General features: G+C 37.1%; 5 protein-coding genes across 9 annotated transcripts; all 5 read left to right on the plus strand.

Annotated features, from left to right (window-relative positions):
• Window positions 1-3,074: 3,074 nt before the first annotated feature.
• LOC121767870 lies at window positions 3,075-4,133 on the plus strand. Its single transcript, XM_042164201.1, has 2 exons — window positions 3,075-3,544; window positions 3,655-4,133. Exons 1-2 carry the CDS (start codon window positions 3,225-3,227, stop codon window positions 3,920-3,922), a joined length of 588 nt encoding a protein of 195 aa, XP_042020135.1. The 5' UTR covers window positions 3,075-3,224; the 3' UTR covers window positions 3,923-4,133.
• Window positions 3,976-4,539, plus strand: LOC121768719. The gene has a single exon (XM_042165260.1). The coding sequence runs from the start codon at window positions 3,976-3,978 to the stop codon at window positions 4,537-4,539; it is 564 nt and encodes a 187-aa protein (XP_042021194.1).
• A 259-nt stretch (window positions 4,540-4,798) lies between these two features.
• On the plus strand, window positions 4,799-7,183 carry LOC121768873 (tryptophan synthase beta chain 2-like). The gene is made up of 6 exons (XM_042165466.1): window positions 4,799-4,963; window positions 5,201-5,525; window positions 5,596-5,812; window positions 5,983-6,520; window positions 6,588-6,686; window positions 6,761-7,183. Exons 1-6 carry the CDS (start codon window positions 4,909-4,911, stop codon window positions 7,012-7,014), a joined length of 1,488 nt encoding a protein of 495 aa, XP_042021400.1. The 5' UTR covers window positions 4,799-4,908; the 3' UTR covers window positions 7,015-7,183.
• Window positions 7,184-8,944: 1,761 nt separating this feature from the next.
• Window positions 8,945-13,940, plus strand: LOC121766347 (protein FLX-like 2). Of its 4 annotated transcripts, none has more exons than XM_042162612.1 (6): window positions 8,971-9,074; window positions 10,384-10,532; window positions 11,423-12,059; window positions 12,256-12,401; window positions 12,490-12,572; window positions 13,033-13,940. In XM_042162612.1, exons 3-6 carry the CDS (start codon window positions 11,500-11,502, stop codon window positions 13,612-13,614), a joined length of 1,371 nt encoding a protein of 456 aa, XP_042018546.1. In that variant the 5' UTR covers window positions 8,971-9,074; window positions 10,384-10,532; window positions 11,423-11,499; the 3' UTR covers window positions 13,615-13,940. The 4 variants fall into 4 exon arrangements, with proteins under 4 accessions (XP_042018547.1, XP_042018548.1, XP_042018546.1 ...); XM_042162615.1 differs by having other exon boundaries at window positions 8,972-9,074; window positions 13,036-13,940; XM_042162613.1 differs by lacking the exon at window positions 10,384-10,532 and having other exon boundaries at window positions 8,945-9,074.
• A 726-nt stretch (window positions 13,941-14,666) lies between these two features.
• Window positions 14,667-19,815, plus strand: LOC121767919. Of its 2 annotated transcripts, XM_042164249.1 has the most exons (9): window positions 14,667-14,789; window positions 14,935-15,083; window positions 15,205-15,338; window positions 15,820-15,976; window positions 16,143-16,283; window positions 16,519-16,656; window positions 17,745-18,491; window positions 18,934-19,110; window positions 19,442-19,815. In XM_042164249.1, exons 1-9 carry the CDS (start codon window positions 14,759-14,761, stop codon window positions 19,619-19,621), a joined length of 1,854 nt encoding a protein of 617 aa, XP_042020183.1. In that variant the 5' UTR covers window positions 14,667-14,758; the 3' UTR covers window positions 19,622-19,815. The 2 variants fall into 2 exon arrangements, with proteins under 2 accessions (XP_042020183.1, XP_042020184.1); XM_042164250.1 differs by lacking the exon at window positions 16,519-16,656.
• The last annotated feature ends 140 nt before the right edge of the window (window positions 19,816-19,955 follow it).

Consider the following 19,955-nt stretch of genomic DNA (forward strand, 5'->3'; position numbering starts at 1 on the left):
GGACGCCCCGGCGACGGGCGGGCGGACGTCCGCCACTGTGGCAAGGGTCGGACGTCCCGGTCGGACGTCCGGAAATTAATTAATTTTTTTTAAAAAAAACTCTATATATACGGCTCGTTGAACTTAATTTCAACGCGGAGTGAGCCGGGGATGTTGGATTATGTAGAGGTTTAGGATGAAACGTTGCATCCCTTCATTTCACAACCGAAAATAACTGATTGTTGGCGGGTTATAAAATTGCAATTTGGTCCTTCAATTATCGAAAATTCCAAACTGAAATAAGCGGGTTATAAACCCTAAACCCAGTTCGACCCCAGCCAGGGGCTCTGCCCCTTGGCCCCCGCTCTCGGGGGCGCTGCCCCCGAACCCCCGTCTAATCATAACGAATTCAAATAAGTGTGCACTCTGCACTTCCAACTTATTTGATGTCTCGTTATAATTATATTGATCAATCAAGTTAATCCAATTACACTAAAATATCCAACATATTATGTATTTTTCTTTTTTCGAATGACTATGTATTTTGCTTTTTTCTAACTATGTTTTTTTTATGTTTTATGAATATGTATTTTTGCCCGTATTTTGCTTTCCCGTATTCCGTATCAAAATTATATTTTCGTTTTTACGTAATTAAATTATTGTGATTTTTTTTATTGCGGGATGTCCTAGTGAGAAGGGCGGACATAGGAGGGGATATCCTAGTGACGTGGCAGTGGGATGAGAAGTCCTAGTGACGTGGCAGGAGGTGTTTTTGGGATGTCCTAGTGGATGTCCTAGTGGGATGTCCGCCCACTGGAGATGCTCTTAGGCAATATAGATTCACATCTGTCATATGACGTGTAGTAATAAAAATTACAATTATTGAATATTCAAGCTCGACAAAACAAACTTATATATATTTTTAGAATTTCCCCGCAAAAACATAGAAAAAAAAACCTCGACTAAACAAACTTAGAAAAAGATAACATAAATACTAGTCGGGTATGATCCGTTGCTAACTTTCCTTAAATTGCTAACCTGCTAAGTCATCAACACAGTGTATTAAAAATGTCAACACGGTGATACTGAAATGTCAATACAAACTTAAGTTGATATTTAAATACATTGTGTTGACATTAATATTTAAATGTCAACACAGTTTATTAAAATGTCAACACATATTTGTATTGATATTTTAACGTGATCGTGTTAACATTTTTTAATACACTACATTGACAAGTTAGTAATTTTAAAAAAAATTAGCATCATAACCCACCCCACCTAGTAATTCTTTTGTCAAATGGAGTTATGGAGTATATATCTCTTCATACAAAAATAAAATATTGGACTTGTTCTTGTTAAGATCCGCCAATGCTTTAGAGAAGAAGACTGGCCCATATACGTACAAGGTTAAGCAACAAAGTTGAATTAGATGCACAAAATTACATGGTCAAGATTTAAGATGGTTGGGCTTAGGAGTTTTTAAAGATTACTGTATAGCTATTGAAAATATTTGATAAATAAAAATTGAAACAATTTATTAATTTGAAAAATAAATAGACAACTTATTGTTGAAATTTAAAAAAAAAGATAAACTTGATTTTTGTAATAAGAAAGTAAAGATATATTTAGATATTTTATAGAATAAATATTTAGATACTTTAAAGTAGAATTATCTAGCATTATGAAGTAAAAATATCAAGAATTTCATAGCAAAAATGTCTACACCTTTAAAGATAAATATCTAGATAAATAAAATATAAAGAATGTAGTAGAGTACTAGAACAACTATATGATCTATATATATGTGTGTGTTTTGTAAACAATATGAAATATGAAGGTGAAATGAATTAAGTATTTTGAATTTAGCCTAAATTAACAAAATATTATTTCATATATATCACATATCAATTAACAAAGGTAATTTTTTATTCAAAATATACTATTCACAGTTCAAAAAATGTCTCCGATCATGGTATGTCAAATAAAATAAAAAAAGTAAGAGGAAGTATATGAATCATATTTGGAACGCTTTTAAATCAATTTTACGACATTTTTAATTTAGTATATATTAAAGTGAGTTCCATGGATAAATGTGTCAAATAATGAAAGAGAACTAAACATTCTATCTAGTTCTAATTTAATATACATATTTAAATCTTAGTCGATCTTAACTGCAATAGAAAATACTCCACAATGTTTCCATTTTTTCTCACAATCTTTTTTGCTCAGGTTCCTATTATCCTCCCCCTACCATCCATTCACAATAATCACCTATGGAAAATAATATTGAAAATATGCTGTTTTTAATTAAATCATCATCAATGTCACATTGCACACTATTTTGTTAGTAATTCCATATTATTCGATATGACCACAACATCACAATTTGTACTTATTATAGAATATTCTTAAATGAATGAGTAACTCTTTCAAAATAAGAATGTATAGCATGTAATTTCATTTGAATTAACTATTGTAGGTTGTACGAAAATAGCATGCCTTCTCTTGTATAGCTGAATATGCATAACAATTTTTAAAAGGATATAGATTAAATTGGTGTTTGTAAATTGACATAAATTTTAATTAAATGAAGTGAGTATACGATTTAGATTTTGTACATTTTATAAATTGACATATATTTTAATTAAATGAATTAGTATACCAGATTGAGATTTTGTACATTTCAATATGTTGGGCTAGTGATAGTAATAGGTTATTTTCACATGCATGTGGATCATAGTATTTTGAAATTATGCAATATATTATGTTGAATTAAAATTTAAACATATTAGTATATCCTAACTTCGGACTAAAATACTCCATTAAATTAAAATATTTATAGAAAGTTATAAAAATTTGAAAGTGGAACACGAAATGGAACACCAAAAGGGACATAAATAAATTTAACTTTTTAAGATGAATTAATCCGTACTGTTTGATTAGGCCAGAATAGTTCTGAATCAATATTATGTTATTTTGTGTATTAAATATTCAATGGTTTTTCAAGTTCATGATAGAGTGCATGCTACATTCTACTCTCATTATATTATAATCCCTGCTTTAAAAAAGATAGTGATCTCTCTTTTTCAATAATGCAGAAAACAAAGCTGAGAGACGAGATCTAAAGTGACAGAGGGCCAAAAGCAGTTGCCTTAGGACTCTCTTTAATTTCCAATTGTGTGAAAAGTTTATTGATATTTTTTCTATTAGAAGAAGTGTGTGTGGTTAAGGCAGTGAGGAAGATGTATGTAACTAGACCGCGGTCAGTCTATCACCACTTCCCGGGAGCTCTTTCGCTGCAGCCACAGGCGGATGTTGCGTATTCGGGCCACCTCGTTGTGACAGATGAGGAATCAGAGGCGATGGACTCCTTCTGCTGTGGGATTTGGAGGAATCACAAAATCAATAGGCTGCCTTTCCCTTCAGACAGAGTGTTGCAGGTGGTGCACTCTTCGTTGCAGGAAGAGGTCGGCGTGATCAAGGCTTGGTTCGTACCTGTTCTCGATCAGCCTCTCTCGTCCAACTGCTACTATGTCATCAAAGCTAAGGGAAGGCGAAAAGGGTACTCTGCTTTTCCTGTTTTTCATCATTCTTCTATAGATATGGTATGGATTCAGTTTGTTAATTAGACATATTTTGTTGTTGTTGTTGTTACATTGGTTGTGTGGGCAGGCCTACACATGTTCGAGAGAGGGAGATGTCGGGATGTGCAGCTGTAGGCGTCCTCGTGTGGAGTCGAAAACAAGGCCTTTTGATCATAGGGATAGGTAGCAGCAGTTGGAGATTAGGCCATTTCATGGTGGTGGTTTTTGTGCTAGATCAGTGGAATGGGATGGTCACCCTCCAAGTTTCCTCAGCAAAGGTGGGTGGGAAGTCTACAAGGCGCCTTCGTGCAGACGGACGCCTCCATTGGGGTTCCCTGACAGGGACCTCCCACTGAGCGCGAGGCGCTCCACTCCTGTAGTGGTGGGGAGGTGGTACTGCCCTTGTGTTATGGTGAAGGACGAGGAGATGAGGGCGGCCGAGCAGATGAAAAAGTGTATGGTGTATGAGGTGAGCCTGAAGCAGTGGTGGGAGCAGATACATTCTGTGGAGAAAGAAGGTGGTGGGAAGGATGCTGTGGTTGTGGATGCGAGGGTGAGGAGGCTGGTCTGCCGGGCTCTTGGGATGGAGGCGGAGAAGGGTGGGTGTGGGGGGTTGAGTTTGAGTTTGTATGAGAAGATGAGGTGGGTGCAAGAGACAAGAGGGTGGTTTGATGGGGAGAGAGAGGTGAGGGTGAAGGGGAATAAGGAAGTTGGGAGTGAGAGTAGTTGGACTAGGCTTGGTTGCTATGTGTTGTTGGAGAGCTTTGTGTTTAGGAGAATGGATGGGAGTTTGTTGATCAATTTCAATTTTAGAAACACAGATAAGATTGTGTGCAAATGGGAGAGTGTCCTTGCTTCAAAATTTGATCAATTCCAACCGTCTACTAACTTTTTATATCAAGAATGTATGTATTTGTACCCAATGAAAATTTTCCAAAGATGCCCACTTCTATATTTCAATATTCGAAATTGATTTTGGGACATTTTCTGTCACGGAGTCAATAAAATAATTAATTAGAATTCAATAATTCAGTAAATTACGCACTAATTTCAAAGTCAGTATATAAAACTACAATTGCATTTTTTTGTTATTAATTAACCCAAAACTTGGTTAAGTAAAAAAAGGTTAAAATTCTTACACTTGGAGTAATACTTGACTTATTGGTGTATTGTTTGACTAGATATTTTATTTTTGTCATGCCATGCAAATATTGGACTTGTCAGCATCTTCCACGCCGCTTCCACACTTGCACAGTTCCATTCCTCTATAAAATACCTTCCCCACACCAAATTACTACTCCTTTTGACTGAAAACTGCTGGAGCTTTTCACACTTAGCAGAAATGGCGGAATCTTGTTTCCTTTCATCCTCTCTCAAACCACGACTTCTCCTCAAAGGTAAAACTCTCTTCCTCCTCTCTATAACACATCTTCTCCACTTCCAAATCTCTTCATTACTAGATCTATCTTCAAATTTCTTCACCACTATTCCTATACTATTTATTAGGAAAACAAAATAAACATATCCTTTTATTACTTTGAGCTTGCTGGTTATAGAACGAGTACAAAGTTTGGTGAATCTTAGCTTTTTGCTAAATTTGTTGACTATTATTAATACTTGATCGAACTAATCAGGAGATGAACAATGGCGGAGCTGTTTTTACCCAAATATAAGGCCATCCTATATGAGGCTTTCATCCAATTTCAGAGTACAAGCATCCATTGCTAATTCTAGGGCGATTGAAATCCCTAATCAATGGTACAACCTAATTGCTGATCTCCCAGTGAAACCGCCGCCCTATTTGAATCCCAAAACGTTTGAACCGGTTAAACCAGAGGATTTATCACCTTTATTCCCCGATGAATTGATCAAGCAAGAGGTCAGCAACGAAAGGTTCATCGATATCCCGGAAGAGGTCATCGATGTTTATGGCCTTTGGCGGCCGACACCTCTGATCCGGTTAGCTATGCTTCTTCAATGATCATGATACCTTAATGTAGTTGTCTAATACCTCTTGGTTGAAATGCAGAGCCAAGAGGCTGGAGAAGCTGCTCAATACGCCTGCACGTATATACTACAAGTATGAAGGTGCTAGCCCTGCTGGCTCCCATAAGCCTAACACGGCTGTACCACAGGTCTGGTATAACGCGAAGGAAGGTGTTAAGAACGTTGTCACTGAAACGGGCGCTGGCCAATGGGGGAGCTCTCTGGCCTTCGCGTGCAGCTTGTTTGGTCTTAACTGTGAAGTAATGTTGCTTTTCTTCTTGCATCAATTGTTATCTTGATGCTTGTTTATGCTATTGATTGACAATATACATGATGATTGAGTATACTTATGTTCGAGTTCTAAGTTGACTTCCGTATACTTTTGACGAAGTTAAAGTGTGTGATGGATGAGATGTGGATGGGGATGTAGGTGTGGCAGGTACGCGCATCCTATGATCAGAAGCCCTATCGTAAGCTGATGATGCAGACGTGGGGGGCGAAGGTGCACCCCTCGCCTTCTAGTCTCACTGAGGCTGGTCGGAGGTTGCTTGAGAAGGACCCCACGAGCCCGGGAAGTTTAGGGATTGCTATCTCTGAAGCTGTTGAGGTTGCAGCAGGGGATCCCGACACGAAGTATTGCTTAGGTAGTGTGCTCAACCATGTTCTGATGCATCAAACTGTCATCGGTGAGGAATGCATAAAACAGATGGAGGCCATAGGAGAGTCTCCTGATGTGATCATTGGATGCACTGGTGGCGGTTCTAATTTTGGGGGGCTTGCTTTCCCGTTCATCCGGGAGAAGATGAGTGGCGCGATGAACCCAATCATCCGAGCAGTGGAGCCAACTGCGTGCCCCTCGCTGACCAAGGGCGTGTTTGCTTATGACTACGGTGACACAGCAGGGATGACTCCGTTGATGAAGATGCACACCCTCGGGCATGACTTCATACCCGACCCAATCCACGCTGGTCAGCTCCCAATTAGATTGAATTGCACATTTTTGTTGTTATCTCGTTAACGTTCCTTGAATTGCAGGCGGTTTGAGGTACCACGGAATGGCTCCATTGATCTCACATGTACATGAATTAGGCTATATGGAAACACTTGCAATTGCTCAAAATGAATGCTTTGAAGGTAAAATCAAGAGCTTCTTTCTTACTAAATGATAAGTTAGATTTGTCTCAGCTATTTGAATGTTGTTCATGTAGGGGCGATAAAGTTTGCAAGGACAGAGGGGTTGATACCGGCGCCTGAGCCAGCACACGCCATCGCTGCCACCATACGAGAAGCTCTTCGTTGCAGGGAGACGGGGGAATCGAAGGTGCTTCTCATGGCAATGTGTGGACATGGCCATTTTGATTTGCCAGCTTATGACAAGTATTTGAATGGAGGGCTTGTAGATTTGTCTTTCTCTCAAGATAAGATTGATTTATCACTTGCTAATATTCCTCAGAGAAACTAGCTAATTCTGTAGGTGGAATAAAATGTTTTACTACTACTTTTGAGATCATTTAATTTCCTTGGGCATTTGGTCATAGGCTCGTCGGGTAAATTTTCTTCGAATCATGTTGGATTATTTATTCAATACAATTTGTCTCAATCTATTAATTGAGCAATAAGTTTCTGGTCCATTAGTAGGTTGGGCATCAATAATTACTTCAATTTGTCGTAATCTATTAAATGAGCAATAAATAAGTTTCTGGTCCATCTTTTGTCTCTGCCACAATTTTTGTCCTCCCTTTTGCAACATTTCTTGAACTGACATTATCTCTTGCAGTCCAATTGTTTTCTATAGTTGTAAATTTTCTTTTGTGGGAAACTCATTTTTAACAATGACAATTTTTATTATGTGAAAATCTTGTTGTTTCAACATATTTAGAAAATGTCTAATGTTATAAGTCCAATATTCCAATAACCAAATATCAAAGTCACCGTCCCAATGTGGCGTAGATATATGCCTACTCATGAACATCATTTGATTATGAGAATCCGAATATGATATACCTTCTATGAATGTACCTTCCATGATACATTCATACGATTACGTAGATATTTCGATATTTTAAAGTTTTTGTGACATTATTAAAAATAGGACTATTGATCTCTAAAATCATAAATTCTGAGCAAAAATTGACATTTCTCAAAAACTTAAAATTTGTTTACAAAAATATTAAATTAGTTTATAGTGAATTTCTACGAATTCTATTTTTTCCTAAATTAAAACCGAGTGGGAAATCCACTGCAAAACAAATTCACCGATTTACAACCAAATCCTTACTAAATTTGACCAATGCCTAGAGACCAATAGACGTATTTAAAATTTATTCTTTATCGTTGCTCACACAAAAATTTCAATATTAAATGGTATTCTTTTTAGGGATATTAGCCCATAATATCATGGAACTTTAAAAAAAATTGGGTTTTTCCCACGAACTTTTAATTTGACAAATAATATCATAAACTTTTACCCGGGTTTGTTATTTCCCACTAGCCAAAAAATTAAGGCTATATTAATGAATTAAAGAACAATTTTGGAGGGTGTGCAACCATCCTCAAAGATTGAATAACTCGAAACACTCGAAGTTGTTGTCGAGAAATTACAAAAAAAATCTGTATCATGATATTATTTGTCGATTTTTTTTCACCGGTGGGATAAAAGTTTGTGATATTTTTGCCAAATTAAAAGTTCGTAGAAAAAAACCCAATTTTTTTGAAAGTTTTATGATATTTGGGGCCAATATCATTCTTATTATTCATATTCTTTTCATATTTTACGTCAAATGTGTATAGGGCATCTCAAAACCAGTGGTCAAAACCAAATACTCTCTCCGTGACTCCGTCCACCAATAAATGTTACATATTGGCATTTTTGTTCGTCCACCAATACAAGTCCCATTTACCTTTTACCATTTTTGGTAATGGACCACATATTCCACTAATTTTATCTCATTCACATTTCATTAAGTACACTACAAAATATGGAGTATAGAAGTAAGATCCACCTTCTGGCTTCCACTAACTTTTTTTCACCTATTTTCTATTACATTTCTTAAAATCTGTGCTTGATCAAATGTGGCCTTATAATTATAGACGGATGGAGAAGTTGCTAAATTCTAGCCAGATAAAATCTCTAACCCAGTTAGCACACAGTTGATTATCCCCACAGTCCGAATAGGACCGAGTCGAAACCTGATCGAAAATCTTAATATTGCACATTCAATTTGGATTAATAGTAGTGCTATTTTTGTTGCTTAAAGAAAAAGATTCAAACTGAAACTTGAAAGCGAAATAGATTACGGCCCAAATGTGAAACAACCATGCACTTCCATACCCGGCCCGTTATACTCATGTAAATCTGGGTCCTGTATCTCAGCCCGTTGCACTTTTCTGAAGCCCACCTAAACAGGCGCTCTCTCTCTCTCTCTATTGAACCCCCTGTCGCCGTCGGGCTTAGCCTATCCGCATTGCGCTCTCAGTCTCGCTCGCCTAATCCCGCCTCCACGCCTCTCCGCTCTCTCACAAGTTCGTTTCTCATCTTGCTTACTAATCCTATTGTTTTTCTTATCTCTGGGTTAGTTTTGACTGTTTTTTCTTCATCGTCTGAAAGAAGATGATATAGGGTTGGGGGATTTCTCAATTTTTAAACCGTGAATTGTGATTGAGACGCTTTTGATGTCGTATTGGTGCTTCAATTTGTTTTGGTTTTTGGCCTTCAGGATTAGTCGCCAACAACAAAATTGACTAAGGATAACAATCGTAGTATATAGATGCAATTCTGTTTTCATGTAATTTCGAGTTGATTCATTTGATTAGCTTTTATCCATACCATAAATGAAAGAGTAGGTTAGTTAGTTTTTACCATTGGCCAAGAGTCTTTTGCTCATTCATATAATTTTCTTTACTTCTTTCCATAGCATACATTTCAGCTGGAAATTTTCATTTCTCCATATGCTTTAGCTCTATATACCATCATCATCATTTTTTTTGTAGGAGAGGAAACTTAATTGTAATGGAACCTCGAGGCTCAGTTTTGTATAGAGTAAAGCGAAAATTAAACTTTAAAAAAGGTTAAAATGTCATGTTCTGGATGCTGATAGATTGAGTTTTTTTTCAAAGCCTGGCCTGCATGTTCCTTCACTTCTAAAATAAGTAGGTGTCTTGTTTGATGCTTGTATAGTGGTACCTGCCAAGTTTTCACTTGAATGAACATAAGAACGCTCTGCACCCTACACAATGACTATCCTAGCATTACTAAAGAGACATAATAAAGCCAATAGGAGTATAGGACTACAATGTAGAGATAGAGAAAGATGTAAATGTTTAAAATAACTGTTTAATGGGCTGGAAAAGACCCGAAACAAGAGCGGGCTGGGCTGGGTCCGAGACTCTGAGTGCCTCGGGTCTCGTACCGGAACCTCAATATTATAGTAACCATTGGCATCCCTACTGTAAGAACTACACAGGAGTATTATCCACTATTTTATATGTGCATCACAGGCATTCCGATGTGCTTATATGCAAATGTATTCTAGATAATGGCCATGTTCATGTTGATCAGTAGCTATAAGAGATGCCTATTGACATTTCCTTGGTCTTATGGATCTCTGCTTCAAAATAGATATAAAATCCTAGATACATAGGGAAAGAAAGTGTGGGAAGGTTTTCGTATTGAAAGACTTAAATAACATTGCAGATCAATCTGGGACAATGTGGACTATCTTCACATAGAAAGTTATTCTTCTTGCTGACAACTAGTGAAGTAATGAAAGAATGATGTCCAATCAGTGGGTTGTTCTAAATTAGTCTTGCTGGTCCTTGATTTTATATGCAGATATTTTCCCCCTCTTTTACTTCCTATGGCTACCCTCGCTGAACTTTCAAAGATCTGCATAATACTACAATTAAATGTAACTAGTTCGTGTTAATAACAAGGCATGGCTATACGCTGAGTCGAGAGAAGGGGTTTATAAAATTCTTTAGGTACTTCGTAGAGATAGTATGATATCTCGTGCACTTATTTATTAATATCTTTAAATGTTATGGAGCTTATCTTGTACGCACTTAAGCAAGTGATACATTCATGATAATTTATAAAAAAAAAGCATATTCAGGTCCCTACACTTTCAGTTTTTCTAATAGAATCATTGGATTTTTTGAAATATTGTGTCTTTGTACTTTCTTTATGTTGAAATTATGTCTTGGGTAAGGTGTGAGAATCTGTAATTAGTTTGGTTATTGTGCTACACCAAATGTCTATGCAGTTTTAACTTAAATGGTACAAATGCTTTAGTTTATAAAATATTATCGATGTTTACAATGAAGACCAATTTATAAACTTATACTCCCTCCGTTCCAAAATAAGAGTCACATTTTGCCATTTCGGTCCGTCCCACAATAAGAGTCACATTTCACTTTTACCATAAATGGTAAGTAGGCTTCACATTCCATTAACTCACTTCACTCACATGCTATTATACAACCAATATAAAAAAGTGGAACCTATATTCCACTAACTTTTCCAATCTACTATTGTTTACATTTCTTAAAACACGTGCCCACACCAAATATGACTCCTATCGTGGAATGGAGGGAGTAAGTAGTAAGTATAGTACCTAAAGGTCCTAAACATGCTTTATTCCTTCTTTTTCTGTCATCTTTGACTCTTTGTTACTACATGCTCAAGGAGCTTTCGTCTATAACCTATTTTCCATTTTTTTCTTCTTTTAACTGTTTGAGGAAGATTTACATCTGAACATAATACATATTAAGTGATATTTGTTTCGCTCCAGCCCTGCCTTGCATGAATTTTTAAGTTTGTGTTAATTTCTCTGCACAACACTGTTTTTAGGAACTGATTTATTGTGGTGCAGAGAGTGTGCAACTGCAACTCCCACTTGCATTAAAAGTAATAATCTCCAGTGTCAGAGGTCAAAGTTGGGAGCTAATTATGGCAAGTAAAGGTCGAGTCCCTCCTCCCCACCATCACCGTCCTCTCCCTGGCCCTGGTGCCGGGCATCCTGATCCATATGCTTCTGCAGTTCGTCCACCTGTTGGTGGTTTTCCTCACTTTGAAATGTTACCTCCTCATGAACTAATGGCACATAAGCTTTCTGCACAGCATGTTGAGATAGCAAAACTTGCAACAGAAAATCAGAGGCTTGCTGCTACCCATGGTACTCTAAGACAAGATCTTGCTACTGCCAAGCATGAGTTGCAATTAATACATGCACACATTAATGATGTAAAGTCTGAAAAAGAGCAACAGACTAGAGGAATTACTGATACAATATCAAAGATGGAGTCTGAACTTAAAGCTGCAGAATCCGTCAAAAAGGAGTTGCAGCAAGCACGAACTGAGGCACAATCCTTGGTTTCTGGAAGACAGGAACTGGTTTCAAAGATACAGCAGTTGAATCACGAGCTTCATATGGCTCACTCTGAGGCACAACAAATCCCTCCTCTAGTTGCTGAACTTGATGGGATGAGACAGGAGTACCAGCATTGCAGGTAATTGTGCTTTGTAGTTTTAACCAGGGTTTGAGGGCTATACTGCAAACATATATTGGAATCATCAGATCATGGATGGGAAACTAGTTTAATAAAGCTTTATACTCTATGTTGGCACTTTCATTTTATTTATTTATTTTGGAATTGGCATTACTTCTGAATGACTTGATGATTTTTTGGGATTTTATTTGAACAGGGGGACTTATGACTATGAGAAGAAGTTATACAATGACCACCTTGAATCACTTCAGGTAATGGAAAAAAACTACATCGCAATGTCGAGAGAAGTGGAGAAGCTCAGGGCTGAGCTGAGTACTTCTACAAATTATGACCACCGAACTGGTATTGGCATCTGTTATTCATTTCCTTCCTATTATATTTATCTTTTTACCTTAACAGTAATGTTCCACAATTGCGAATGTGTTTCCAGGAGGGCCTTATGGTGGTTCCGCTGGATATATTGGAAATGTTCCTCCAGGGAACTATGCTTCTGCTCATGCCTATGGTGTACAGGTATGTGTATCAGCAATATATTGACCATTTGTAATCTCTGCTGTGTAAGATATGAACTGTGCGTGTTCTGCAAATAGGAAATTACATTTTTTATCTGGATATATTCATATGCACAAGTTCAAAATCAGCTTTCTATTGAAAACAAAGCTGGACCTTTTTTTTTGTTATTTTTCTTTCTTTTTTGTATTCCCCCTCTCTGTGAATGTGTTTGTTTGAGTTGGGAGGAGTGAAGTTGGGTATTAAACCAATGAGCTCATCAAGACAAGGTTGGGCTAAAGCTGGACCATTGTTCAATAATAAAGAAGATGCTCTTCCAATTTTGTATTTGACTATTTGTGGGCTCTCTTAAATTTTAAACCATGCACTTGGACATGATTTTGGTGTCTGAAACAAAGTTGAAAAGCATGTGAAATTTATTAAAATTTTGAGCTAATCTCTAATTAACAAATTTCTCTTGTAGCAGCAGGGTCATGGTTCTCATCTGGGAGGGGGTGCTGGGCTTGGACCTGCTGTGCCAGCTGGTACTGAGGGTAATTCTCAGCCTGCTCCCTATGGTTTGGGTAATGCTCAAGATGCGTCCAGAGGCCCTTTTTACCCTGCGTTTAGGGGAACTAGTTATGATCCCCAGAGGGTACAACCTGGAGCTAGTTATGGTGCCCAACTGGGACCTACTGGAACAGGTTATGGTGCCCAACTGGGACCTACTGGAACAGGCTACGATGCCCAAAGGGGATTGGCTCCATCTGCACACAATACCCCTAGGGTACCGGGATATGAAGCTCCTAGAGGTCATAGATCTGAAACTCAGGAGGGACAAGGTGCCCCTGCATATGGTATCCAAAGAAGCTCAGGAGATGAAGCTCAAAGGGCAGCTAATTACGAGGCACAAAAGGGCACCAGCTATGATGCATCATCCAGAGGTACTGCAGGCCATCAAGGACAGGTTCCCATGAATAACCAACCTTACCAGCCAACACCGAATTCTATAGCTGGTACTGGATATGAGGTGCCATCGCATGGTGTAAACCCCGCTCATAGGTGAACTTTAGGCCATCCTCAGGGTTTAGTGCCTACGGAACTTGCTGAAAGGTCACCTTGTGGAATTCATCTGACCAGTGGATTCTCAATTTCTGGAGGAGAGCCTTGGTAGTTATTAACACTTGAAGCAGGCAACACGGTGGTGGTGGATGCACACACACACACACGCACACACTTGCTTCCATGCGGACTCTTTTTTTGAAGTGTTACTTTGTTCAGAAATCAGGCTATGGATCAATTGGCATTTGATTGGAGCGCATTCAACTGTAGAGGAACTCGTTTACCCCTTAATTTCACTTAAATTGAGTTATATTTTACTCCTATGTGGTATTTGAATGTGTGCCATTCAGGTATAATCATGCTAGTTAAGTTCCCATTTCTTAATCTTGTCGAATATAAAGATATATAGCCAAGTACGTTTATCAAGTACTATTATAAAAAAGATATTGATTCATTGATGCCTATTTCAGTATTTCTAAGTGATGCATATTTCAATATTTCCACTTTGTCACTACTATTAACGAACAACGAGAAGAAACAACTGCGTTTTATATAAAATATGTCGAACATATTTATTTTTATCATTCTGTTATAAAAACACGATGGACATTTTGTACTATTAAATTCTGTTTTAATAAGTTATTCTACTTTTAATTCAGTTTGCGGTTTAATTAGCCCTTTCCTTAACGACGATGTTAATAATGAACATAAATCTGTCAGAAATGATCCATCGAGAGGAATTACTATAAAGTTTATAGATTTATTATTTAATTATTTACATAAAAAGAAAATAAGGATTTATTAAAGATGTGTTTTGACATTAAAAACGTATAGTTGATGAGATATGACCATATCAATTTCAGTCGTAGTACATTACTATAATGGTTATAACTTTAGTCTAAAATCATTTTAATATTTTTATAAAATAACATAGTGTCCTCAAAACAAATAAACAGAGAGAAATTCATTTTTTTTAAAAGTAGCTAAAATTGTAGAGGTGTAAATGCTAGACTATCGCGATTACTAAATTTGAGGCGAAATATTTATAATTGAAAAGTGCATTTAAAAACTCTCTCTATATATTCGAACCAAAACAAATTGAAAGTTTGGAAATTTTCATTTTGGCGCTCAGACACTTGCCATTTGCCATGGAAGACGATTCACTTCAAAACCATTTAGGTAAATCAATTGCATAAAGTATATAATCACGTTTGCATATGGTTAATCGCGTTAGGGTTTCGTTCTCCCCTTCATTTTGTGTGGGTACTGGTATGCTTTTGCATACAATCGATTGAATTTTCTTTTCGGGTCTTTTTTGAAACAGGATCTGCTCCTCCACATGTAGAAGGAATGGATTCGGTAGTGGCGACAGTGAGCGGTTATCAAGGTTCTGAGAGATTCAATCTAATCAAACTGATTGATCGCACCGGAGCTAGTTATGTCGGAAATATGAGCCAGTCTGTTACACATCTGGTATGCGATTGAATTATACTTGTATGTTTAATTTCTCTAGCTATGATGTTGGTAGATGTTTCTGCTTCGAATTTCAAAGATGTGCCTGTTTCTTAGCAGTTTTATTGGTTGCGTTGGTTAGGTGTGCTGGAAATTTGAAGGCAGGAAATATGAGCTTGCGAAGAAGCTCAGGATACCGATCGTTAATCATTGCTGGTTTGAGGAATGCTTAAAGCAAGGAAGGCGTGTTTTGGCGGAGCCATATTCCTATAGTTGGTAGGTTGAGCTCTGGAAATTGTGTTTCTACTTAGCTGATTTAGTTTCATACTATTTGGTGCAATGAAGGAATAACTACTCTATCATATAATAAGCCGTTGTCATATTTTTTCTTCAGAAATAGAACTAGAAGAGGGGTGGTAATGCATATGCACCTTCGTGACTACCCCAAAAGTGTTTCTTCCTGTCTTAACTCTTAAGTCAGACTGCTATTGTAATTTTTTTGCCAGCCTGATATATAGAGGCAAAATCATTTTGGTTGGGACACATTAAGCTCCATTGTTTTTATTGTAAAGGTAAACCAAATTTATAATATTCTAAATTATTTCACAACCGAGTTGTCAGCCTGCTATTCTGTTTCACTGTTGTCTGGTTGTATGTATCATGGTGAATTATCTTCAAAGTGTCTATTGTAACAACCGAGTACAGTTATTTCAATCATTTATATTATTATACATTAAGCATTACTGATTTTGTGCAGCGGAGAAGAAATGGGACCTTTGGCTGTGGATATCCTGTTGGGTATCAACCAGGCAAAGGCTCAATCAAAAGACTTGAAGAATGGTAAAAGATCTTTGGTTGCTGAACGTGAAGACATAAATGATGGCAGTTGGAAGAATTCAATCCTTTTAGATGAGGTAGTGTTCCTTTTAGTCAAGAAATCAGTAATCATTAATATGCATGTAACCAGCATTCATGGATCTTGCCGTGTGCTGTATTTCACTGAAAAGATGCTGGTATTTGCTGCTGAAGATTTTTTTGCAATGATCTCAGTTCTGGCTTTTGTTTTCCAATGTATTACAGGATCTATTTCCTAAGAAGAGGCAGAAAGATCATGGTTCCAGTAGATCAAAAGGAAAAGCAATCAAAAGTTATTCAAGGAAGGATTGTCCTAGTAGCAGTAGACGTGGCCATGAAAAACTACCAACAACGAAGACAATGAAGGTAATGAATTTTGATAAGCCCTGCCTCTCTATCCATTTCAAAAGTTCCACTGTTCTAGACTTTTAGCTAGGACTATGTTTTCTGGATTTATATGGGTATTTGATAATTACTTATGTTGTTTCTCTGAAGCTACTTCAGCTTAAACCAGCTATTCATCAATCATCACCTTGAATAAGGTGTATTATTTAATTGTAGATATATTGGATTATCACTGACCAATGTTATCAAATAGCAGATATGGCGGCGCGCGTTTCCACCACCGCCAGAGCACCATGTCGCTGCCATAGCACCGCCATATCTGACATTTGACAACATTGCGTGTGTACTGCATTTAGGAATAGGGCATTATGCAAGAAACATGGTGGTTAGAGTGGTATATTATGCTTTATTAATAGTTTAAAGTGTTTTAGATGTTATATTTTTAATATTTTTGAATTATATATAAGTATTATTTTATTTATTTAATTTTTGACCGCCATATCCGCCATAGTAATACGCCATATCCCTGTGGCGGTTTTTAGGCAAACCGCCATAAGCCGCCATATGAGATTGATAACATTGTCACTGACTTGTGAACTTAATTGTGTCCTATTAGCTTAATGATCACTGGTATCATCATGGTTGTCCTATTTCTAGAAATACTCATCCTGTTTATGAGAATGAGATACTCCCTCGTCCCAAAAACTAGTGCACCCTTTGCCATTTTGGGGTGTCCCACAAAATAGTACATGTTCTTAACTTTCCTTTTTGGGACACCCGTCCTTATACTTTATCTTCATTTTGCATACCTATTTACAAAAAAACCAAACATGGCTCACTATTATCTACACTAACTAACAATCTAACATAAAATACAACAAAGTGGAGCTCTTTCTCCACTCACAAAATACACCACCTAACTTATATTAGAATTTCTGTAACACCAAGGTGTGCACTATTGTATAGGATGGAGAAAGTATTTGATATAACATCCGGTGGCTAGTTCAGTCAGCATGTGAACCATCTCTTTTTAAAATATCATCTAGAGTTTGTCCAATAACTTCAAGTTGGCATAATTTATAATTTCCATCTAGTTGTATTATGGCAGAAGCATTTGCATTTATGTATGGAATGGAACTGGAGGTGGCATTTTGGATGCTTCCATTTAACGTCTAGAACTTAACGACTAGAACTGGTGCTTCTAAATATAAGATCCTAAAATAAATTAAAGTTAATACAAAACAAAGTTTGATGAGTTTTGCTATGAACTCTAAATCCTAAACCTAATTTTTAAGTTCACTAACCCTACATGGAGTTTCAGATCTTTATTTTGACTCTTATTATTATTAATTTATCTACTCCATTTCCCTGTCCTTGTCCACCTTTGCTAGAAGTTGTTCATTTGTTTACATCAAGTCTCTGTGCTAAAAAATTTCACGTGGTGTTAAAATTATGTTGTTTCCTGGTGTGCTCCTTAAACAGCTTGAAGAAGCAAGCACATCACGTCCTGCATATTCTTGCAGACAGGGAAAGAGGAACTCCACTTCTCCAGAATCTTCGTCCAAGGGTCGTAGGCTGGTGAAAAAGTGTACAAGTTTGAAGGATTGGTTAATACATTCAGATGTGGAGGAAGAATGTGAGGATGTTCGAGTTTTACCTGAGAATGAAAGCCGTAGAATTTTGGTTGATAGTTCAGAGGATGAAGTTTTACCTGAGAATAAAAGCCGTAGAGTTTTGGTTGATAGTTCAGAGGATGAAGTTTTACCTGTGAATGAAAGCCGTAGAGTTTTGGTTGATAGTTCAGAGGCCGAAGTTTTACCTGAGAATGAAAGCCGTAGAGTTTTGGTTGATAGTTCGGAGGATGAAAGGCACCGAGTTACTAATAGGCATACATCTGATTTGAGGACTTTGAATGGTTTAAATAGCACTGATGTGTATGATACTGTTCAAGATATTGAGCATTTAGATGGCGATCAAATTGAGGATCTTGAATCTGTAAATCAGGAAAATCCAAATTCACATGCTTGTGTTACACCATCTTCCTTTGCAACTCCAGAAAAGCTTCATGAAGCTGCTAACCAGGGTTCAACTGAAGAAGAAAGCTTACCTCCTGCGTCAAGTGAGTTGTCATGTGTTATATGCTGGACGGATTTCAGTTCTACTCGTGGAGTGCTGCCATGTGGTCACCGATTTTGTTTCTCGTGCATTCAGAACTGGGCTGATCATATGGTGCACATTCTCTGTTTCTCATTCTTTCCAAATATATTTATTTTTGTCAGTTCCATTTGCTTTTACTTTGGTGCTACAGTTTCTTCAAGTTCTAGGTTGTACCTTTTGTTTGAATATTCACTTCAGAGGTTTGGTTTTGTACTATATCTGTAACAGCATAAAAATGTTTTTTTTTAACCAGGGCATAGCTAACTGAATAGTGAGTATTACATTATAAAATGTTTATTCTGTAACAATAAGGAGAGAATATCCATTGTTTGTATGTAAAGGCCACATCATGTGTAGCCTGCTCCTTTCCTTATTGTCATATACATTTGTTTCCTTAGAATCTTAGAATTCTTATTGATTTAAGTCATGTGTCATATTTACAGAATCATATATGGTTTGAAGCTTAATTTGCAGAAACACTACATGCATTTACTAATTTATAGGCTCTTGACAGAATTCCAGTAGAAAGACTTCTACATGTCCTTTGTGCAAAGCTAGTTTCATGTGCATCACAAAAGTGGAAGATGCTGCTTCCTCAGACCAGAAAATATATTCCCAGAATATGCCGAAAGATAGTTCAAAAACGAATCTGTATGTTCTTCCTGGCGAAACATATAATCATCCGTCCAGTGTAAGTCTTTGAGCTTTCCCTTTCTTGCCCAGTATATTTGTTTTGTTCTTTGTTATTCTCCAGTAACCAAGATCTGTTGGAGCCTACGTGATTACAATTGAGAGATCAATCCTAAAATATATTTCTTGCATTTGAATAACTTACGTAATGTGGTTCTCCTCATGTAAGTAAAAATTGAACAACTGAGGAATTTTTACAAGCCATATGGAAAATGATAAAAACAACCACCTTTTCATGGTGTTAGGACCTTGATATTCACTCTTGTGCTGTTTGTGCTTGTACTTTTATCATGTTTGGTTCAATTTCTTAGTTGAGATGCTTATTGGTGTAGGTATCAGCATCAACAGCAGTTTGTTACCTATGCTTGGGTAGAGAACCAGAGGAGCTTCTTGCTAGTTGTCATTTCTGCACGAATCAATGGGTTCATTCATTCTGCCTTGATCCACCACTGTTTCCGTGGACATGTGCGCATTGCCAGGACCTCCAGTTTCTTTACCGTCGCAACCGCTAGCTCACCTACATGCACTGCACTTTCGATAACGATGGAAATGTATTGTTTCCATCCTAGACTCTTGATATTTCCCTCCAAATTCATCCGCTTTTATACTATAGACATGGATGAGTTCACCAGTTCTTGGCTTTGTCTGCCTTTAATTTTTTCACAGAAACAAAGTAGGTATGATGCTTGAAGGTTCTATTTTGAAACTTGTCATTTTTCTACTCATGAAGTAGGTAATTTGCTAGCTAAATGTGGATTAGGTTGCCAAAACTCCCCAAATACACTCACAAATACCTGTATTAAAACATTCATCTCAAGCATCACATTCTAATTCAAATGCATCCCT

The sequence above is a fragment of the Salvia splendens genome, chromosome 15 (genome assembly GCF_004379255.2).
Source record: "Salvia splendens isolate huo1 chromosome 15, SspV2, whole genome shotgun sequence".
Lineage (NCBI taxonomy): Eukaryota > Viridiplantae > Streptophyta > Magnoliopsida > Lamiales > Lamiaceae > Salvia > Salvia splendens.